Consider the following 15710-nt stretch of genomic DNA (forward strand, 5'->3'; position numbering starts at 1 on the left):
TTTTAGCTATGTAAAAGTAATTTATAATGAATTACTAAATTAGAACTTAAAGGGGTATTATCTTCTAAGACATTTATAGTATACAGGCAGTCCGGGGGTTATGAACAAGATAGGTACTATAGGAAATGTTCTTAATTTGAATTTGTTTTCATGTTGGAACAACTACATTTTTATGACAGTAACTAGAGCCAACTTCCTGTATTACTAATCGTACCTTTTTTTTATATAGATGCAGAATTAAAATGTCGCTTTTAATAGATATTTAACAAAATATATAAAGGACAAACCACCCAAGTGATAGATATATACATAAAAAAGGAACTACCAGTCCCTATAATGAACTCACACTCGTCCCTGCCTGAGAGCGGAGGTTGACACCCTTTTTCCTACGCCAGTGGCGCCCCCGCTCCTCGGCGGCTTTCCCTTCTATCCCTATAGGGCCCTGATACTAGATAGGGAAAAGAGAATAATTATGTGTATCTGGCACCGTATGCCTATACGTATGTAAAATACACAATTTCATTAGTGCTGTAAATCGGTGTAATTAAACAAAACTAAATAGAAATGTACAAACTGCTGCATAACCATATAGATGCCACTGACCTACAAACAATTACACAGCAAAATGACTCGAATAATACATGATTTATTAAATATCAAAAGACATAACGTGAACAAAGCAAAAAAGTCTCTCTGCACCTGGGCATATAAAGACTGCTAAAACAGTACAGATATATAAAGTGATATTAAGGAAACATACTGTGTACAGAGGGTGTCACAGACAGACTGACTCCCAACGCGCGTTTCGCCTTGCTAGGGGCTTTGACGAGGGCTCTGTTTATTTGCCCAGATGCCGCATTATGAACTTTTTCTGTTATGTTGAGCTGCTCTTCTTATTATCATGCTAAGTGATCTACTTTATCTTTCTTCTATGACATTTACCTGTTGCATCTACTCCTGATGAACCTCTTAGAGAGGAGAAACGTGTTGAGTTTTATAACTGGTTATGTGAATATGATATGCTAAATGACTGGAGGTGTGTGACACCCTAGCAATTATGACAAAGTATATGATCCAAGTATCATTAATATAGTGCAAGCAGACATTCTGTATACACCTATGATTTACAGCACTAATGAAATTGTGCCAGATACACATAATTATTCTCTTTTCCCTATTTAGTATCAGGGCCCTATAGGGATAGAAGGGAAAGCCTCCGAGGAGCAGGGGCGCCACTGGCGTAGGAAAAAGGGTGCCAACCTCCGCTGTCAGTCAGGGACGAGTATGAGTTCATTATAGGGAATGAAAGTTCCTTTTTTATGTATATATCTATCACTTGGGTGGTTTGTCCTTTATATGTTTTATTAAATATCTATTAAAAGTTACATTTTAATTCTGCATCTATATAAAAAAAGGTACAAATTGTAAACTGTGTTTTTTTTGTTGTTGTCAACGTACTGAGGCTATCACTTGATGGTGAAGTAACTTCCTGTATTGTACAGTACTGTATAGTTCCAGACCCGGATAAAGAGGCGGGCATCCCTCGTCTTCACATGCAACAAGAGCAAGCTTCTTGTATTGTAATGTACAGTACAGTACTAGACCTGGAAGAAGAGACTGGCACCTCTTGTCTGTACATCCAACAAAAGCCAGCTTCTTGTAATGTACAGTACTGTACCAGACCTAGAAGAAGAGGTGGACTTCCCTCGCCTGCACACCCAACAAGAGCCAACTTCCTGTAATGTACAATAGTGTACTGTACCAGACCTAGAAGAAGAGGTGGACTTCCCTTGCCTGCACACCCAACAAGAGCCAACTTCCTGTAATGTACAATAGTGTACTGTACCAGACCTAGAAGAAGAAGTGGACTTCCCTCGCCTGCACACCCAACAAGAGCCAACTTCCTGTAATGTACAATAGTGTACTGTACCAGACCTAGAAGAAGAGGTGGGCACCCCTCACCTGCACATCTAACAAGAGTCAGCTTCTTGTAATGTACAGCACTGTACCAGACCTAGAAGAAGAGATGGGCTCCCCTCGTCTGCACACCCAACAAGAGCCAACTTCCTGAATGTACAGTACTGTACCGTACAACACCCGGATGTGTCGGGCACCCCTCGCCTGCACATCTAACAAGAGCCAACTTTCTGAATGTACAGTACTGTACCGTACAACACCCGGATGTGTCAGGCACCCCTTCCCTGCACATCCAACAAGAGCCAGCTTCTTGTAATGTACAATAGTGTACTGTACCAGACTTTGAAGAAGAGGTGGGCACCCCTCACCTGCACATCCAACAAGAGCCAACTACCTGTAATGTACAATAGTGTACTGTACCAGACCTAGAAGAAGAGGCGGGCTTCCCTCGCCTGCACACCCAACAAGAGCCAACTTCCTGTAATGTACAATAGTGTACTGCACCAGACCTAGAAGAAGAGGTGGGCTTCCCTCTCTTGCACACCCAACAAGAGCCAACTTCCTCTAATGTACAATAGTGTACTGTACCAGACCTAGAAGAAGAGGTGGGCACCCCTTGCCTGCACATCTAACAAGAGCCAGCTTCTTGTAATGTACAGCACTGTACCAGACCTAGAAGAAGAGGTGGGCTCCCCTCGCTTGCACACCCAACAAGAGCCAGCTTCCTGAATGTACAGTACTGTACCATACAACACCCGGATGTGTCAGGCACCCCTTGCTTGCACATCCAACAAGAGCCAGCTTCTTGTAATGTACAGTACTGTACCAGACCTAGAAGAAGAGGCAGGCACCCTTCGCCTGCACACCCACAAGAGCCAACTTCCTGTAATGTACAATAGTGTACCGTACCAGACCTTGAAGAAGAGGTGGGCACCCCTCACCTGCACATCCAGCAAGAGCCAACTACCTGTAATGTACAATAGTGTACTGTACCAGACCTAGAAGAAGAGGTGGGCACCCCTCACCTGCACATCCAACAAGAGCCAACTTCCTGTAATGCACAATAATGTACTGTACATGACTTAGAAGAAGAGGCGGGTACCCCTCATCTGCACACCCAACAAGAGCCAACTTCCTGTAATGTACAAAAGTGTACTCAGGGCCGGCGTGCGCACCCGGGCAAGTGCAGGGGCCCTGAACAGGTGGGGGGGCCCACTCACCGTCGGGCACCCCGCAGCACTATGGGACCCGTGAGCGGGGAAGATCGGTGTCAGCGCCCGCTCCCCCCCGCTTGGTCAGGGTCCCGGCAGCCGGCACAATACTTACCCGTCCCCGTGCCTCCGCAGCAGCTCTGGAATCTTCCGCATCCTCTGACTGTGACGTCTCAGGTCAGAGGGCGCGGTGACGTCTTCATACCACGCTGTCTCCTGAGCTGTCACAGTGCAGAGCGGGAAGACGTCGGCGACGCTGGAGTTCAGAGCAGCAGCAGCAGGTGAGGGGAAGTGAGTATTTGATTTTTTTTTTTTAATGTATAGAGGCATGGGGCATTATAAGAGAGGGGAGAGGTGACATCCTGCATGGGGCATTATAAGAGAGGGGAGAGGTGACATCCTGCATGGGGCATTATAAGGGAGGGGGGTGACATCCTGCATGGGGCATTATAAGGGAGGGGGTGTGTGACATCCTGCATGGGGCATTATAAGGGAGGGGGGGAGTGACATTCTGCATGGGGCACTATAAGGGGGGGTGACATCCTGCATGGGGCATTACATGATTACATGGGGGGGAACAGCCTGCATGGAGCATTATAAGGGGGGAGAACAGCCTGAATGAGGCATTATGTGGGGGAACAGCCTGCATGGAGCATTATGTGGGGGCACAGCCTGCATGGAGCGTTATATGGGGGCCAGTATTCTGTATGGAGCGTTATATGTGGGCCAGAATCCTGTATGGAGCGTTATATGGGGGCCAGTATCCTGTATGGAGCGTTATATGGGGGCCAGTATCCTGTATGGAGCATTTTATGGGGGCCAGTATTCTGTATGGAGCATTTTATGGGGGCCAGTATTCTGTATGGAGCGATTTGCCGGTTTCTGCGCTATTGTGGAATTTAGAATAGATATCAGTCATGTAATGTAAGAAGTGAAATATTCGGCATTGTACTATATATATATTTCTCTGCTGTATCTGTGCATCATGAATCATTGTATGTGTTAAAAGGGCCTACTGAGACTCTTTCGCCCAGGGCCCACAAAAACCTGGAGCCGGCCCTGAGTGTACTGTACCAGACCTAGAAGAAGAGGCGGGCACCCCTCGCCTGCACATCCAACAAGAGCCAGTTTCTTGTAATGTACAGTACTGTACCAGATATAGAAGAAGAGGCGGGCATCCCTCGTCTGCACACCCACAAGAGCCAACTTCCTGTAATGTACAGTATTGTATTACGAACCAGACCCAAAAAGACAAGCACCCCTCATCGGCAACTGCTTGAATGCTGAGTAGTACGCCTTGCCTATACCCTGGAACCCTCTGTCTTACAGTAATAGCATTCATTTGTAGTATGAGTTGTACGTAAGTCGGATGTTGACAGCTCAGGAACTACCTGTACCTACAGTATATGCCATAAAAGTCTGATCAGTGCGGTTTCCTCTTATGGGACATCCGCATGTTGGAGAAATAGGGGTCACCTACTTGCCATTTCAACGTGAGTGCTTTTATGTTTCCGTATGGTTGGGGGCAACACAAAACAGCAGGCTACATGTTGTGTGGTCTGCTTTTCCACATGTGATGCATGTGTCTATACCTTTGAACATCATTATGCAGTTTATATATAAATGTAATAATAAAAAGTTTTATATTATACTAGATAGTTGCATTCACAATGGCTGGTTGCAATTGTATATGGTAGGCATTTTGTATCAGAAAACATGCTTAGTAGCTTAGCTAGTCTTCAACGATGTAAGTCAAATGTCCCCTGACAAAGCTGTGGTGAAACATGTGTCAGGTCTTTTGGTGGGTGAGCTGATCGCAGTTATGTATTACTGATTTTTTGTGTGTATGCCACATGTAATCCCCTGTACATACAGTTGTGCTCAAAAGTTTACATACCCCGGCAGAATTTTTCCTTTCTTGGCCTTGTGTCAGAGAATATGAATGATAGCAAAAAAACTTTTTCTCCACTCATGGTTATTGGTTGGGTGAAGCCATTTATTGTCAAACTACTGTGTTTTCTCTTTTTAAATCTTAATGACAACTAAAAACATTGAAATGACCCTGATCAAAAGTTCACATAACCCATTTCTTAATACCGTGTATTGCCCCCTCTAACATCAATGACAGCTTGAAGTCTTTTGTGGTAGTTGTGGATGAGGTTCTTTATTTTCTCAGATGGTAAAGCTGCCCATTCTTCTTGGCAAAAAGCCTCCAGTTCCTGTAAATTCCTGGGCTGTCTAGCATGAACTGCGCGCTTGATATCTCCCCAGAGTGGCTCAATGATACTGAGGTCAGGAGACTGAGATGGCCACTCCAGAACTTTCACTTTGTTCTGCTGTAGCCAATGACAGGTCGATTTGGCCTTGTGTTTTGGATCGTTGTCATGTTGGAACATCCAAGTACGTCCCAGGCGCAAATTTGCCTCCAGTATTTGCTGATAACTTGCTGTATTCATCTTTCCTTCAACTTTTACCAAGTTTCTTGTGCCTTTGTAGATCACACATCCCCAAAACATCAGCGATCCACCTCCGTGCTTTACTGTAGGAATAGTGTTCCTTTCATCATAGGCCTTGTTGACCTCTCTCCAAATGTAACGTTTATGGTTGTGGCCAAAAAGTTAAATTTTGGTCTCATCACTCCAAATTACCTTGTACCAGAAGTTTTGAGGCTTATCTCTGTGCTGTTTGGCGTATTGTAGGCGAGATACTTTGTGCAGCATCGGAGTCTCTGCCCCCTGCAAGGCAGAGATGCCGTCCCCCCTACCGCCGCAGTCCTGCTTCGGCATCTTCTGGCCTCCCTGCTGCTGCTGCTGGTGCACGCAGCTTCCCTGGCACTGTGCTTAGGGCGCGCGCTCCCTCCCTCTTAAATGGGCCGCGCGCGCTGTCCTAAAGAGTCCCCGGCCAATGGCCGGAGGACTTTCTCTATAAAAGGCACCTCCTCCAATATGGAGGTGCCCGTGCAAGGTTGTTGCTCTGTTATACTTACTTTGCTTCAGCCCTCAGGTCCTCTGCAAGTCAGTCCTGTCCGCCAGTTTGTTCTTCAGTCCAGTCCGCCAGTCTGACTACTTTCCAGCCCGACAGTCTGCCTACAGTCCAGTCCGCCAGTCCGTCTATGGGCTCTGCCCGCCTGCTTACCTGGAAGCACCTGCCTGTTACCTGCTGTGTCTGCCTGCCTGCTTACCTGGAAGCACCTGCCTGTTACCTGCCGTGCCCGCCAGCCTGCTTACCTGGAAGCACCTGCCTGTTACCTGCCGTGCCCGCTTGCCTGCTTACCTGGAAGCACCTGCCTTTATCTGCCGTGCCCACTTGCCTGCTTACCTGAAAGCACCTGCCTGTTACCTGCCATGACCGCTTGCCTGCTTACCTGGAAGCACCTGCCTTTACCTGCCGTGCCCGCTTGCCTGCTTACCTGGAAGCACCTGCCTGTTACCCGATGTGCTCGCCAGCTTGCCTCCCCAGAGCACCTGTCTGGCTATCAGCCAAATAAGCCTGCCTGTCTACCCGGACCACCCGTCAGCCTGCCTGCTCTTCCGCTGTACCGGTCAGTTCCTGCCTTCTGACCCGTGGGAGTCACCTGCTCTCATACAAGGTCGGTCCCAAAGTGGCACCTGGTCCCTCTGCTCGGTCCCTCCTTGGTTCACGGAGTCGATTATGCCGCCGTGCGACCTTGGTCAGGCCGAATAGATACTTAGTCACGCCCCTCTGGTCCCTCCTTGCACCGCAGCACAGAGGTTCCACCACCCGGATCCGTAACATTTTGCACGGGCCATGGAACCCGGTGGCTCCCAGGCTCCTTCGCTTTCTGACTTGTACCAGGAGGTTTCTCGTCAGAGATCCCAACAGGAAACTATCCTGACCTACCTACAGTCTGTCAACTCGCGCCTGGACATGCTGTCCATCCCACCTGTGTCTGTCTCGAGCCGAGCGGCACCCGCTCTGGCGACGCCTCAGCCTACTAGTGTCATGGCATCCGGCCCTGGTCCCCGGCTCTCTGCGCCCCCACGTTTCGGTGGTGACCCCGTCTTATGTCGGGGTTTTCAAAACCAGTGCATTCTGCACTTTGAACTCCTGGCACATCAGTTTCCCTCCGACCGGGCCAAGGTGGCGTTCATCATGTCTCACCTCACCGGGGAAGCATTGGCATGGCTAAACCCTCTATGGGAAAGAGGGGATCCCCTGGTGTCCGATCTTCCGGCTTTCCTCACTGCCCTCCGGAAGGTCTTCGATGAGCCCGAACGAAAGACTTCTACTGCCTCCTCTCTTCTCCATCTCCGCCAAGAGAGTCTCACTGTGGGCCAGTATGCCATACAGTTCCGTACCCTCGCATCCGAGCTTGCCTGGAACAACGAGGCCCTGGTGTCCACCTTCTAGGAGGGTCTTTCCGGACGGATCAAGGATGAGCTTGCTGGTCGTGACAACCCTTCCACCCTGGATGACCTGGTGTCACTAGCTACCCGGATTGACATCGAGTTAAGGAGACTACCCGGGAGAGAAGATTTCCTCGTCTCGCTCCTGTATTCCAGAAACCTGCCTCCCAACCAACACTTCCCCAGGCACGCTCGCCCGAACCCATGCAAATTGACCAGACTAAGATGGTCAAGTCTCGCCAAGAGACGCGCCGAGCCGAGGGGAGCTGCTTCTACTGTGGCAGTAAGGAGCATCTGATCCATTCCTGTTCGGTGAAGCCGGGAAACTTCAGTGTCTAGGACCGCTCGGAGAGGTCGTCCTAGGCAAGAGTAAATCCTCTCTGTCCTTGACTCTATCTGTTGCTATTTCCAGTGGTGAGACCCGCTTCTTTGAGACCGCCCACCTGGATTCCAGAGCCGCTGGGAATCTCATTTCTCAGGCCCTTGGGGAGCGGTATCAGATTCCTACCAAACGTCTGGCCGAACCATTGGCAGTCGCTTCCGTGGATGGGAGACTCCTTCCGGAGACCATCTTGCTCGTCACAGAGCCAGTAACCCTTCAGGTGGGAATGCTACACTCGGAGAGGATCTCCTTTCATGTGCTATCCGGACTCTCTCACTCCCTATTGCTAGGTCTACCCTGGCTACAGAGACATGAACCCATCCTGAATTGGCGATCTGGTGAGATGCTCTGTTGGGGGCAGTATTGCCATGAGACCTGCCTGGTTCCGGTTCTTCCGGCTCGACCTCCGTCTTCTCCGACTAATCTACCAGGTCTGCCGGCACTCTACTGGTCCTATGCGGACAAGAAGGAAGCTGAGACACTACCACCTCATAGGCCGTATGATTGCCCAATCGACCTGGTACCCGGTGTTTCTCCTTCCCGCGGGCGTATCTACCCCTTGTCGCTGGCTGAGACCCGGGCCATGTCTGAGTACATTGAGGAGAATCTTGCTAGGGGATTCATTCAGAAATCTACTTCCCCGGCTGGAGCAGGATTCTTTTTCGTTAAAAAGAAAGACGGCTCACTACGGTCGTGTATCAACTACAGGGGCCTTAACCAGATTACCATCAAGAATAAGTACCCCCTGCCTCTCATCTCGGAGCTGTTCGACCGCCTTAAAGGCGCGAGGATCTTCACAAAGCTCGATCTTCGCGGGGCGTATAATTTGGTCCCGATCCGCCAGGGAGACGAGTGGAAGACGGCATTCAACACCCGAGACGCTCACTATGAATACCGTGTGATGCCCTTTGGTCTCTGTAATGCTCCTGCCATCTTCCAGGAGCTGGTTAATCACATCTTCCGAGATCTGTTGTATTCTTGCATAGTGGTGTACCTGGACGATATCTTGGTCTTCTCTCCGGATCTGCCCACACACCAGAGGAATGTTCGTCAGGATCTGCTAATGCTCCGGCAGAATCATCTCTGCACAAAATTTGAGAAATGTCTCTTCGAGGAGACTTCCCTTCCGTTCCTGGGTTATATTATCTCCGAGACTGATCTTCGGATGGACCCTGAGAAGGTTTCTGCCGTCTTAAAATGGCCCCGACCGGTGGGGTTGAAGGCGATTCAGCGATTCCTGGGCTTCGCAAATTATTACCGCCTCGTCATCCCTCATTTTTCCTCCTGGACCGCTCCCATCTCCGTGCTCTCCCGTAAGGGAGCAAATCCCAAGGAATGGACTTCCGAAGCGGAGGAGGCCTTCGTCTCCCTAAAACAAGCCTTCTCCTCCACCCCTGTGCTGCACCGTCCGGATTGCAACAAGCAGTTCTTCCTGGAGGTTGATGCTTCCTCCTCCAGAGCCGAAGCGGTGCTCACCCAGAAATCCCCGCCCGGGAGAATGGTAACCTGCGGCTTCTTCTCCAAGCTCTTCTCCTCATCCGAGCGCAAATACTCTATAGGAGATCGTGAGCTGCTTGCCAACAAATTGGCGCTGGAGGAGTGGCGCTACCTGCTCGAGGGGGCTCTGCACCCGGTAATCATCTACACAGAACACAAAAACCTGGCCTATTTACAAAACGCCCAGAGACTCAATCCACATCAGGGCCGGTGGTCTCTGATCTTTGCCCGATTCTGCTTTACTCTATATTACCACCCTGCGGACAAGAACATTACAGCCTACGCTCTATCCCACTCATTCCTGTCCTCCGACCAAGAGGAGGAGCCTCTGCATATCATCGACCCCTCCAGAGTAATGACTGTGGCCCAGTTTGACCTGTCTCGTCTTCTTCCCGGTAAGACTTTTGTAGCTGTTCCGGATAGTAAGAAGGTTCTTCTCTGGGGTCATTCGTCCAAACTAGCTGGCCATGCAGGCCAGAGGAAGACCTTCCTGCTCATCACCCGGAATTACTGGTGGCCCTCTCTACGCAAGGATGTTGCGGATTTCGTCACGACTTGCTCCTCCTGTGCCCGTAACAAAGTTCCCAGGCATCTTCCCGCCGGCCGTCTCCTGCCTCTACCGGTCTCTTCCGCCCCGTGGCAACACATACTGTAGCTATGGACTTTATTACGAATCTCCCTGTTTCTGCCGGTTGTACTGTCATTTGGTGGTCGCTGACCGCTTTTCTAAAATGGCCCATTTCATCCCTCTGCCTGGTCTCCCGTTCGCATTTGTGCTGGCTAAGGACTTCATCAATCACATCTTTCATCTCCACGGCCTTCCCCTCCACATTGTGTCTGATTGCTGGGTTCAGTTCACTTCGCGCTTCTGGAGAGCTACGTGTAAGCTGCTGGATGTCACCCTGGATTTCTCCTCTGCTTATCATCCCCAGTCCATTGGTCAAGTGGAACGTATCAACCAGGTCCTTACCAGCTTTCTCCGGCATTTCGTCAATGCTCACCATAACGATTGGGTTGAGCTCCTGCCCTAGGCTGAGTTCTCCTATAACAACCATGAGAATGAGTCTTCTTCCAAATCCGCGTTCTTTGTAGTCTACGGTCAACACCCCCGGATTCCATTTCCCGTCTCCGCTTCTGTGGACAATCCTGCCGCTGAGTCTCTGGTCAGCGAATTTTGTACTATTTGGGAAAACACTAGATCCACACTTCTTTTGTCCTCTGAGCGGATGAAGAAACATGCCGATAAGAGATGTCTGGATCCGCCGCAATTCCATCCGGAAAACAGGGTCTGGCTCTCCTCCAAACATGTTCGGCTCAAAATACCATCGTATAAGTTGGGTCCGCGGTTCATCGGCCCGTTTGAGGTTCTCAAGCCAATCAATCCCGTGGCTTACAAGCTAAAACTCCCGGCCACCTTACGGATTCCCAACTCCTTCCACGTATCTCTTCTCAAACCAGTTGCTCTTAATTCTTTTTCTGATGATCCAGGTACCACTCCAGCTCCAGTCTCCACTGAGGACGTCTATGAGGTAGAGAACATTTTGGCCACCAAAAGGGTAAGAAGAAAAACCTTTTTTCTGGTGGATTGGAAGGGGTTTGGCCCGGAGGAGAGGTCTTGGGAACCCAGGGAGAACATCCATGCCCCTCTTCTTCTTAAAGAATTTCTTGCAGGCCTAAAAAAGAAGGGGCGTAAAGGGGGGGATACTGTAGCATCGGCGCCTCTGCCCCCTGCCAGGCAGAGACGCCGCCCCCCTACCCCCGCGGTCCGGCTCCAGCGTCTTCCAGCCTCCCTGCTGCTGTTGCTGGTGCACGCAGCTTCCCTGGCACTGTGCTTAGGGCACGCACGCGCTCCCTCCCTCTTAAAGGGGCCGTGCGCGCCATCCTAAAGAGTCCCCTGCCAATGGCCAGAGGACTTTCTCTATAAAAGGCACCTCCTCCAATATGGAGGTGCCCGTGCAAGGTTGTTGCTCTGTTATACTTACTTTGCTTCAGCCCTCAGGTCCTCTGCAAGTCAGTCGCCAGTTTGTTCTTCAGTCCAGTCTGCCAGTCTGACTACTTTCCAGCCCGACAGTCTGCCTACAGTCCAGTCCGCCAGTCTGTCTATGGGCTCTGCGTGCCTGCTTACCTGGAAGCACCTGCCTGTTACCTGCCATGTCTGCCTGCCTGCTTACCTGGAAGCGCCTGTCTGTTACCTGCCATGCCCGTCAGCCTGCTTACCTGGAAGCACCTGCCTGTTACCTGCCGTGCCCGCTTGCCTGCTTACCTGGAAGCACCTGCCTTTACCTGCCGTGCCCGCTTGCCTGCTTACCTGGAAGCACCTGCCTGTTACCTGCTGTGCCCGCTTGCCTGCTTACCTGGAAGCACCTGCCTTTACCTGCCATGCCCGCTTGCCTGCTTACCCGGAAGCACCTGACTGTTACCTGTTGTGCCCGCCAGCTTGCCTACCCGGAGCACCTGTCTGGCTATCAGCCGAATCAGCCTGCCTGTCTACCCGGACCACCCGTCAGCCTGCCTGCCGTGCTCTTCCGCTGTACCGGTCAGTTCCTACCTTCTGACCCGTGGGAGTCACCTGCTCTCATACAATGTCGGTCCCAGAGTGGCAGCTGGTCCCTCTGCTCAGTCCCTCCCTGGTTCACGGAGTCGACTAAGCCGCCGTGCGACCTTGGTCAGGCCGAGTAGATACTTAGTCATGCCCCTCTGGTCCCTCCTTGCACCGCAGCACAGAGGTTCCACCACCCGGATCCGTAACACTTTGTGGCATTTGCGCAGTAATGGCTTTCTTCTGATGACTCGACCATGCAGCCCATTTTTCTTCAAGTGCCTCCTTATTGTGCATCTTGAAACAGTCACACCGCTAGTTTTCAGGGAGTCCTGAATTTCAGCTGATGTTATTTGTGGGTTTTTCTTTGCATTCCAAACAATTTTCCTGGCAGTTGTGGCTGAAACTTCTGTTGGTCTACCGTGGTTTGGTTTTTACAGAGCCCCTGATTTTCCATTTGTTAATCACAATTTGAATGCTGCTGACTGGCATTATCAATTCCTTGGATATTTTTTTGTATCCCTTTCCTGTGTTATACAGTTCAACTACCTTTTCCCGTAGATCCGTTGACAATTCTTTTGCTTTCCCCATGACTCACAATCCAGAAACGTCAGTGGCTGGATGATAGATTCAAGAGTCTGTCTGGATTCCGGAAACTCACTCAGCTTTTATGCACACACACTGATTACAAGCAAACAGGTCACAGGTGAGGATGTTACCTTTAGTAGTCATTCAAACCCAATTGTGTCAAATTCTATGCATGTTATCAGGCCAAAATAACCAGGGTATGTGAACTTTTGATCAGGGTCATTTGGATGTTTTTGGTTGTCATTAAGATTTAAAAAGAGAAAACAAAGTAGTTTGACAATAAATGGCTTCACCCAACCAATAACCATGAGTGGCGAAAATGTTTTTTTTTGTTATCATTCATATTCTCTGAAACAAGGCCAAGAAAGGAAAAATTCTGCCGGGGTATGTAAACTTTTGAGCACAACTGTATTTACTCTTTAGAATTACTATGTATCATTAACTTGATTTTTGCAAAAGGGGTTTTATAGCCAATATCTTTTTATACCAATAAATGTTATATCTTAAGTTCTAGCTTTGGGCATCAATAGACCAGTGAATTGATATATATCCTATGATTTGCATTTGGTATGCCCATGTACATCCATCAATCTTCTTTGTTGTTTCTCCTGTCCTGTGTAGGAATTTGCTTGAATTGTATTGTACATATCTTTTAATTTAATCTAATAAAATTAATGCTCTTATCGAAGACATTGTTATATTTTGTCCCTTGCACATTTTTTTTTTATTGATTATATCTTCCATAATGTAGTTAGTTTTTTTTTCAGAAATTCAATTTTCTTACGCTCCGCTCACATAACCGTTTATCTTTTCCATTTGTCTGCTCTATTTAGAATAGGCAAATGGAACAGATGAGTGGACTTAGAATCCCGTGCATTCCTGTTTCTTCATGCAGGAAACCAAATGGATCCAATATAAATCAATGGGAACACTGTGCTTCCATTTAAAATAGCAGTGCCCAGGATGCCGAATCTGTTTATCTGTTTGGTATGTCTGTTTGAAATAGAACAGACAAACGGAAGGATAAATGGATATGTGAACAGAGCCTTACTCTTGGAAATGTACTCCTGAAAGCAATTCTTCATGGACTTTTGCAGATATTATCTGGACAACGTTTATTAGGGTGCAGGGATATCTCAGGGATGAAGCATAATGTAGTTTAGAAGGGATAATACACACAGCAAGAGTAACCAAGGGGTTCCATTGTAAAACTTAGAATGGGACCAGATTTATATTTCTACTTCCCCTTCCGACATCTAGACATTAGTAACAGCCCTTTAAGTCTGGGTGGAAATGGACCCCCTCAGTTGTTGGCCCCATAGGGTCTATATTCAACCTACATTACTATGTTACTATATGTTAATACACTGATAGTTACTCTTAGGTAGGATTTGAAAGCAGTTGTTTTTAGAGAGCCATGTTTTTTTTCTGGAATTTCAGGTTACATTACTATCTACCTAAATATTATAATTAGGAAACAGCAAGAATAACTATTATGTGCAATAATCCTCAGTTATAAATCCTCAGTTATAAACAGATCAGTTGTATTACAGCAATACTACAAGGATTATACAGACACAATCATGATAGCTGTTGAATGCATTTTGCAGAGAATGGAAGGAAATCCACTTGGTTATTTCTGAATATTTGGTGAATAACAAAGGTCACTGGTTTAATAGAAAACTTACACCCACCTGGTATCTCAACTTGAAGCAGGGAAAGGAGTTTAAGTATGAAAATAGGAATCCAGCACAAGGCATCTGTGAATACGATGAAGAAGAATCTCTTAGCTAAAGTCATTTCTTTCTTGATGTGGTTGTGAATTTCAGTTGCCATAATTGCAGTTTTGTGGATACTATAGAACATGCTGCTATAGGAAAACACAATGATGATAAACGCTGCCAAGTTCACGCCTGTTTGGGCAAACACAACAAAGCAACACTGAGTTAGTACACGTTAGGCTACATTTACATATTTGGCGTATGAGTCTAAAAGTTATGTTTGTATACCTAAAAAAAGAATACTGATACTGTGAAAAGTATTGAAGACAAGCACAAAAATTGCATTGAAAAGTGGTGTTCTAGGGGTCTTGAATTCTCAAAGATGTCCAGTATGTACAGTATAATATATGGTGGAATTGAAAAACCAGAAATCTGTTTAGATAAAGGAGATTTTATTGTATTTGCCCCAATTTTCCAATACATTTTGGACAAATGTATGCCAAAGAGTATCATTTTTGCACACACTTTCTAGGTTAACTCAGCGCATAGATAAAGGTGGCACTATGTCTCGTAAAAGGTGGTGGACATGCCACATCCCACTGAGCACAGCTACCCCATTATTCTAGTGGCCAGCACCATTAGTAGACCCTACAACAATCACATATTCATGGTATATCCTAACAATATGCTGTCAGATATTAATAGTAGAGTTGAGCAAAAAGATTTGTCCGGTGTCCAGTCCTGTAGCAGCTGGACAAAGTTAGTCTTCACTTCTATGTCCAGCATCCTGGGAAGCTCTTGCGCTTACTAGACCCTGATGCCATGACACTTCATGATCTGATAAGTACAAGAAGTGCTGGGATGCTGAGCTGAGGATGCCAACAACAGGAGGGAAGACTGCCTTCATCCGGGTGCAACAGAGGATAAAACTGCGCCCTGGGCCATGGCAGCGTGAATCTTTTTGCTCTTTTAGTAAGTTTGTCCTACACAGAGAATCCTAAGATTATCTACTGTGCATCCGAGTAGTTAAACTCCCCAAACAAAACAAAGATCAGGCATATTGGATTGCAATGTGCACAATCATTTAATCCCTCCAGAAGTAGCATTGTCAGAAGTGTTCCATAGCGGCTTTCCATACTCTACTCATTGAGATCCAATTTCACCATCAAAGTTTATAGAGAAGATCGGGGAACATCAAATGTGTATATGTATCATTAGATATAATAACCATATTGCAGTAGTTCTCAGCTTGAAATGTATGTTTTTGCTAATGTTATGCAGAGTTGAGCTTACCTGCACTCTCCTGATAAACCAGAGCTTATTAGCTCTCCTTTACTATATGCTTTCTGTGCACATACAGTATGAATACTTTTTAGATATTTCTCCCCCCTTTTAATTCCCACCCCAGGTCTGAGTCGGTAAGGAAAAGCCTCAGATAAGGAATCCAGATCCTGATCAAAAAAGTTATTTTAAAGCTGCTCATAAGAT

The 15710-nt window shown here is 47.6% G+C and overlaps 1 protein-coding gene across 2 annotated transcripts in view; it reads right to left on the reverse strand.

Annotated features, from left to right (window-relative positions):
• Positions 1–15710, reverse strand: part of RXFP1 (relaxin family peptide receptor 1) — a 575874-nt gene that overhangs the window by 8959 nt on the left and 551205 nt on the right. For both annotated transcript variants that reach the window (XM_073644759.1, XM_073644767.1), the window contains one exon: positions 14196–14414. In XM_073644759.1, the coding sequence (XP_073500860.1) occupies positions 14196–14414 (219 nt within the window). The remainder of the gene's footprint in view (positions 1–14195; positions 14415–15710) is intronic.

This window comes from Phyllobates terribilis, unplaced genomic scaffold, assembly GCF_046119375.1.
Source record: "Phyllobates terribilis strain yellow unplaced genomic scaffold, ASM4611937v1 Scaffold_1__5_contigs__length_1240528914, whole genome shotgun sequence".
Lineage (NCBI taxonomy): Eukaryota > Metazoa > Chordata > Amphibia > Anura > Dendrobatidae > Phyllobates > Phyllobates terribilis.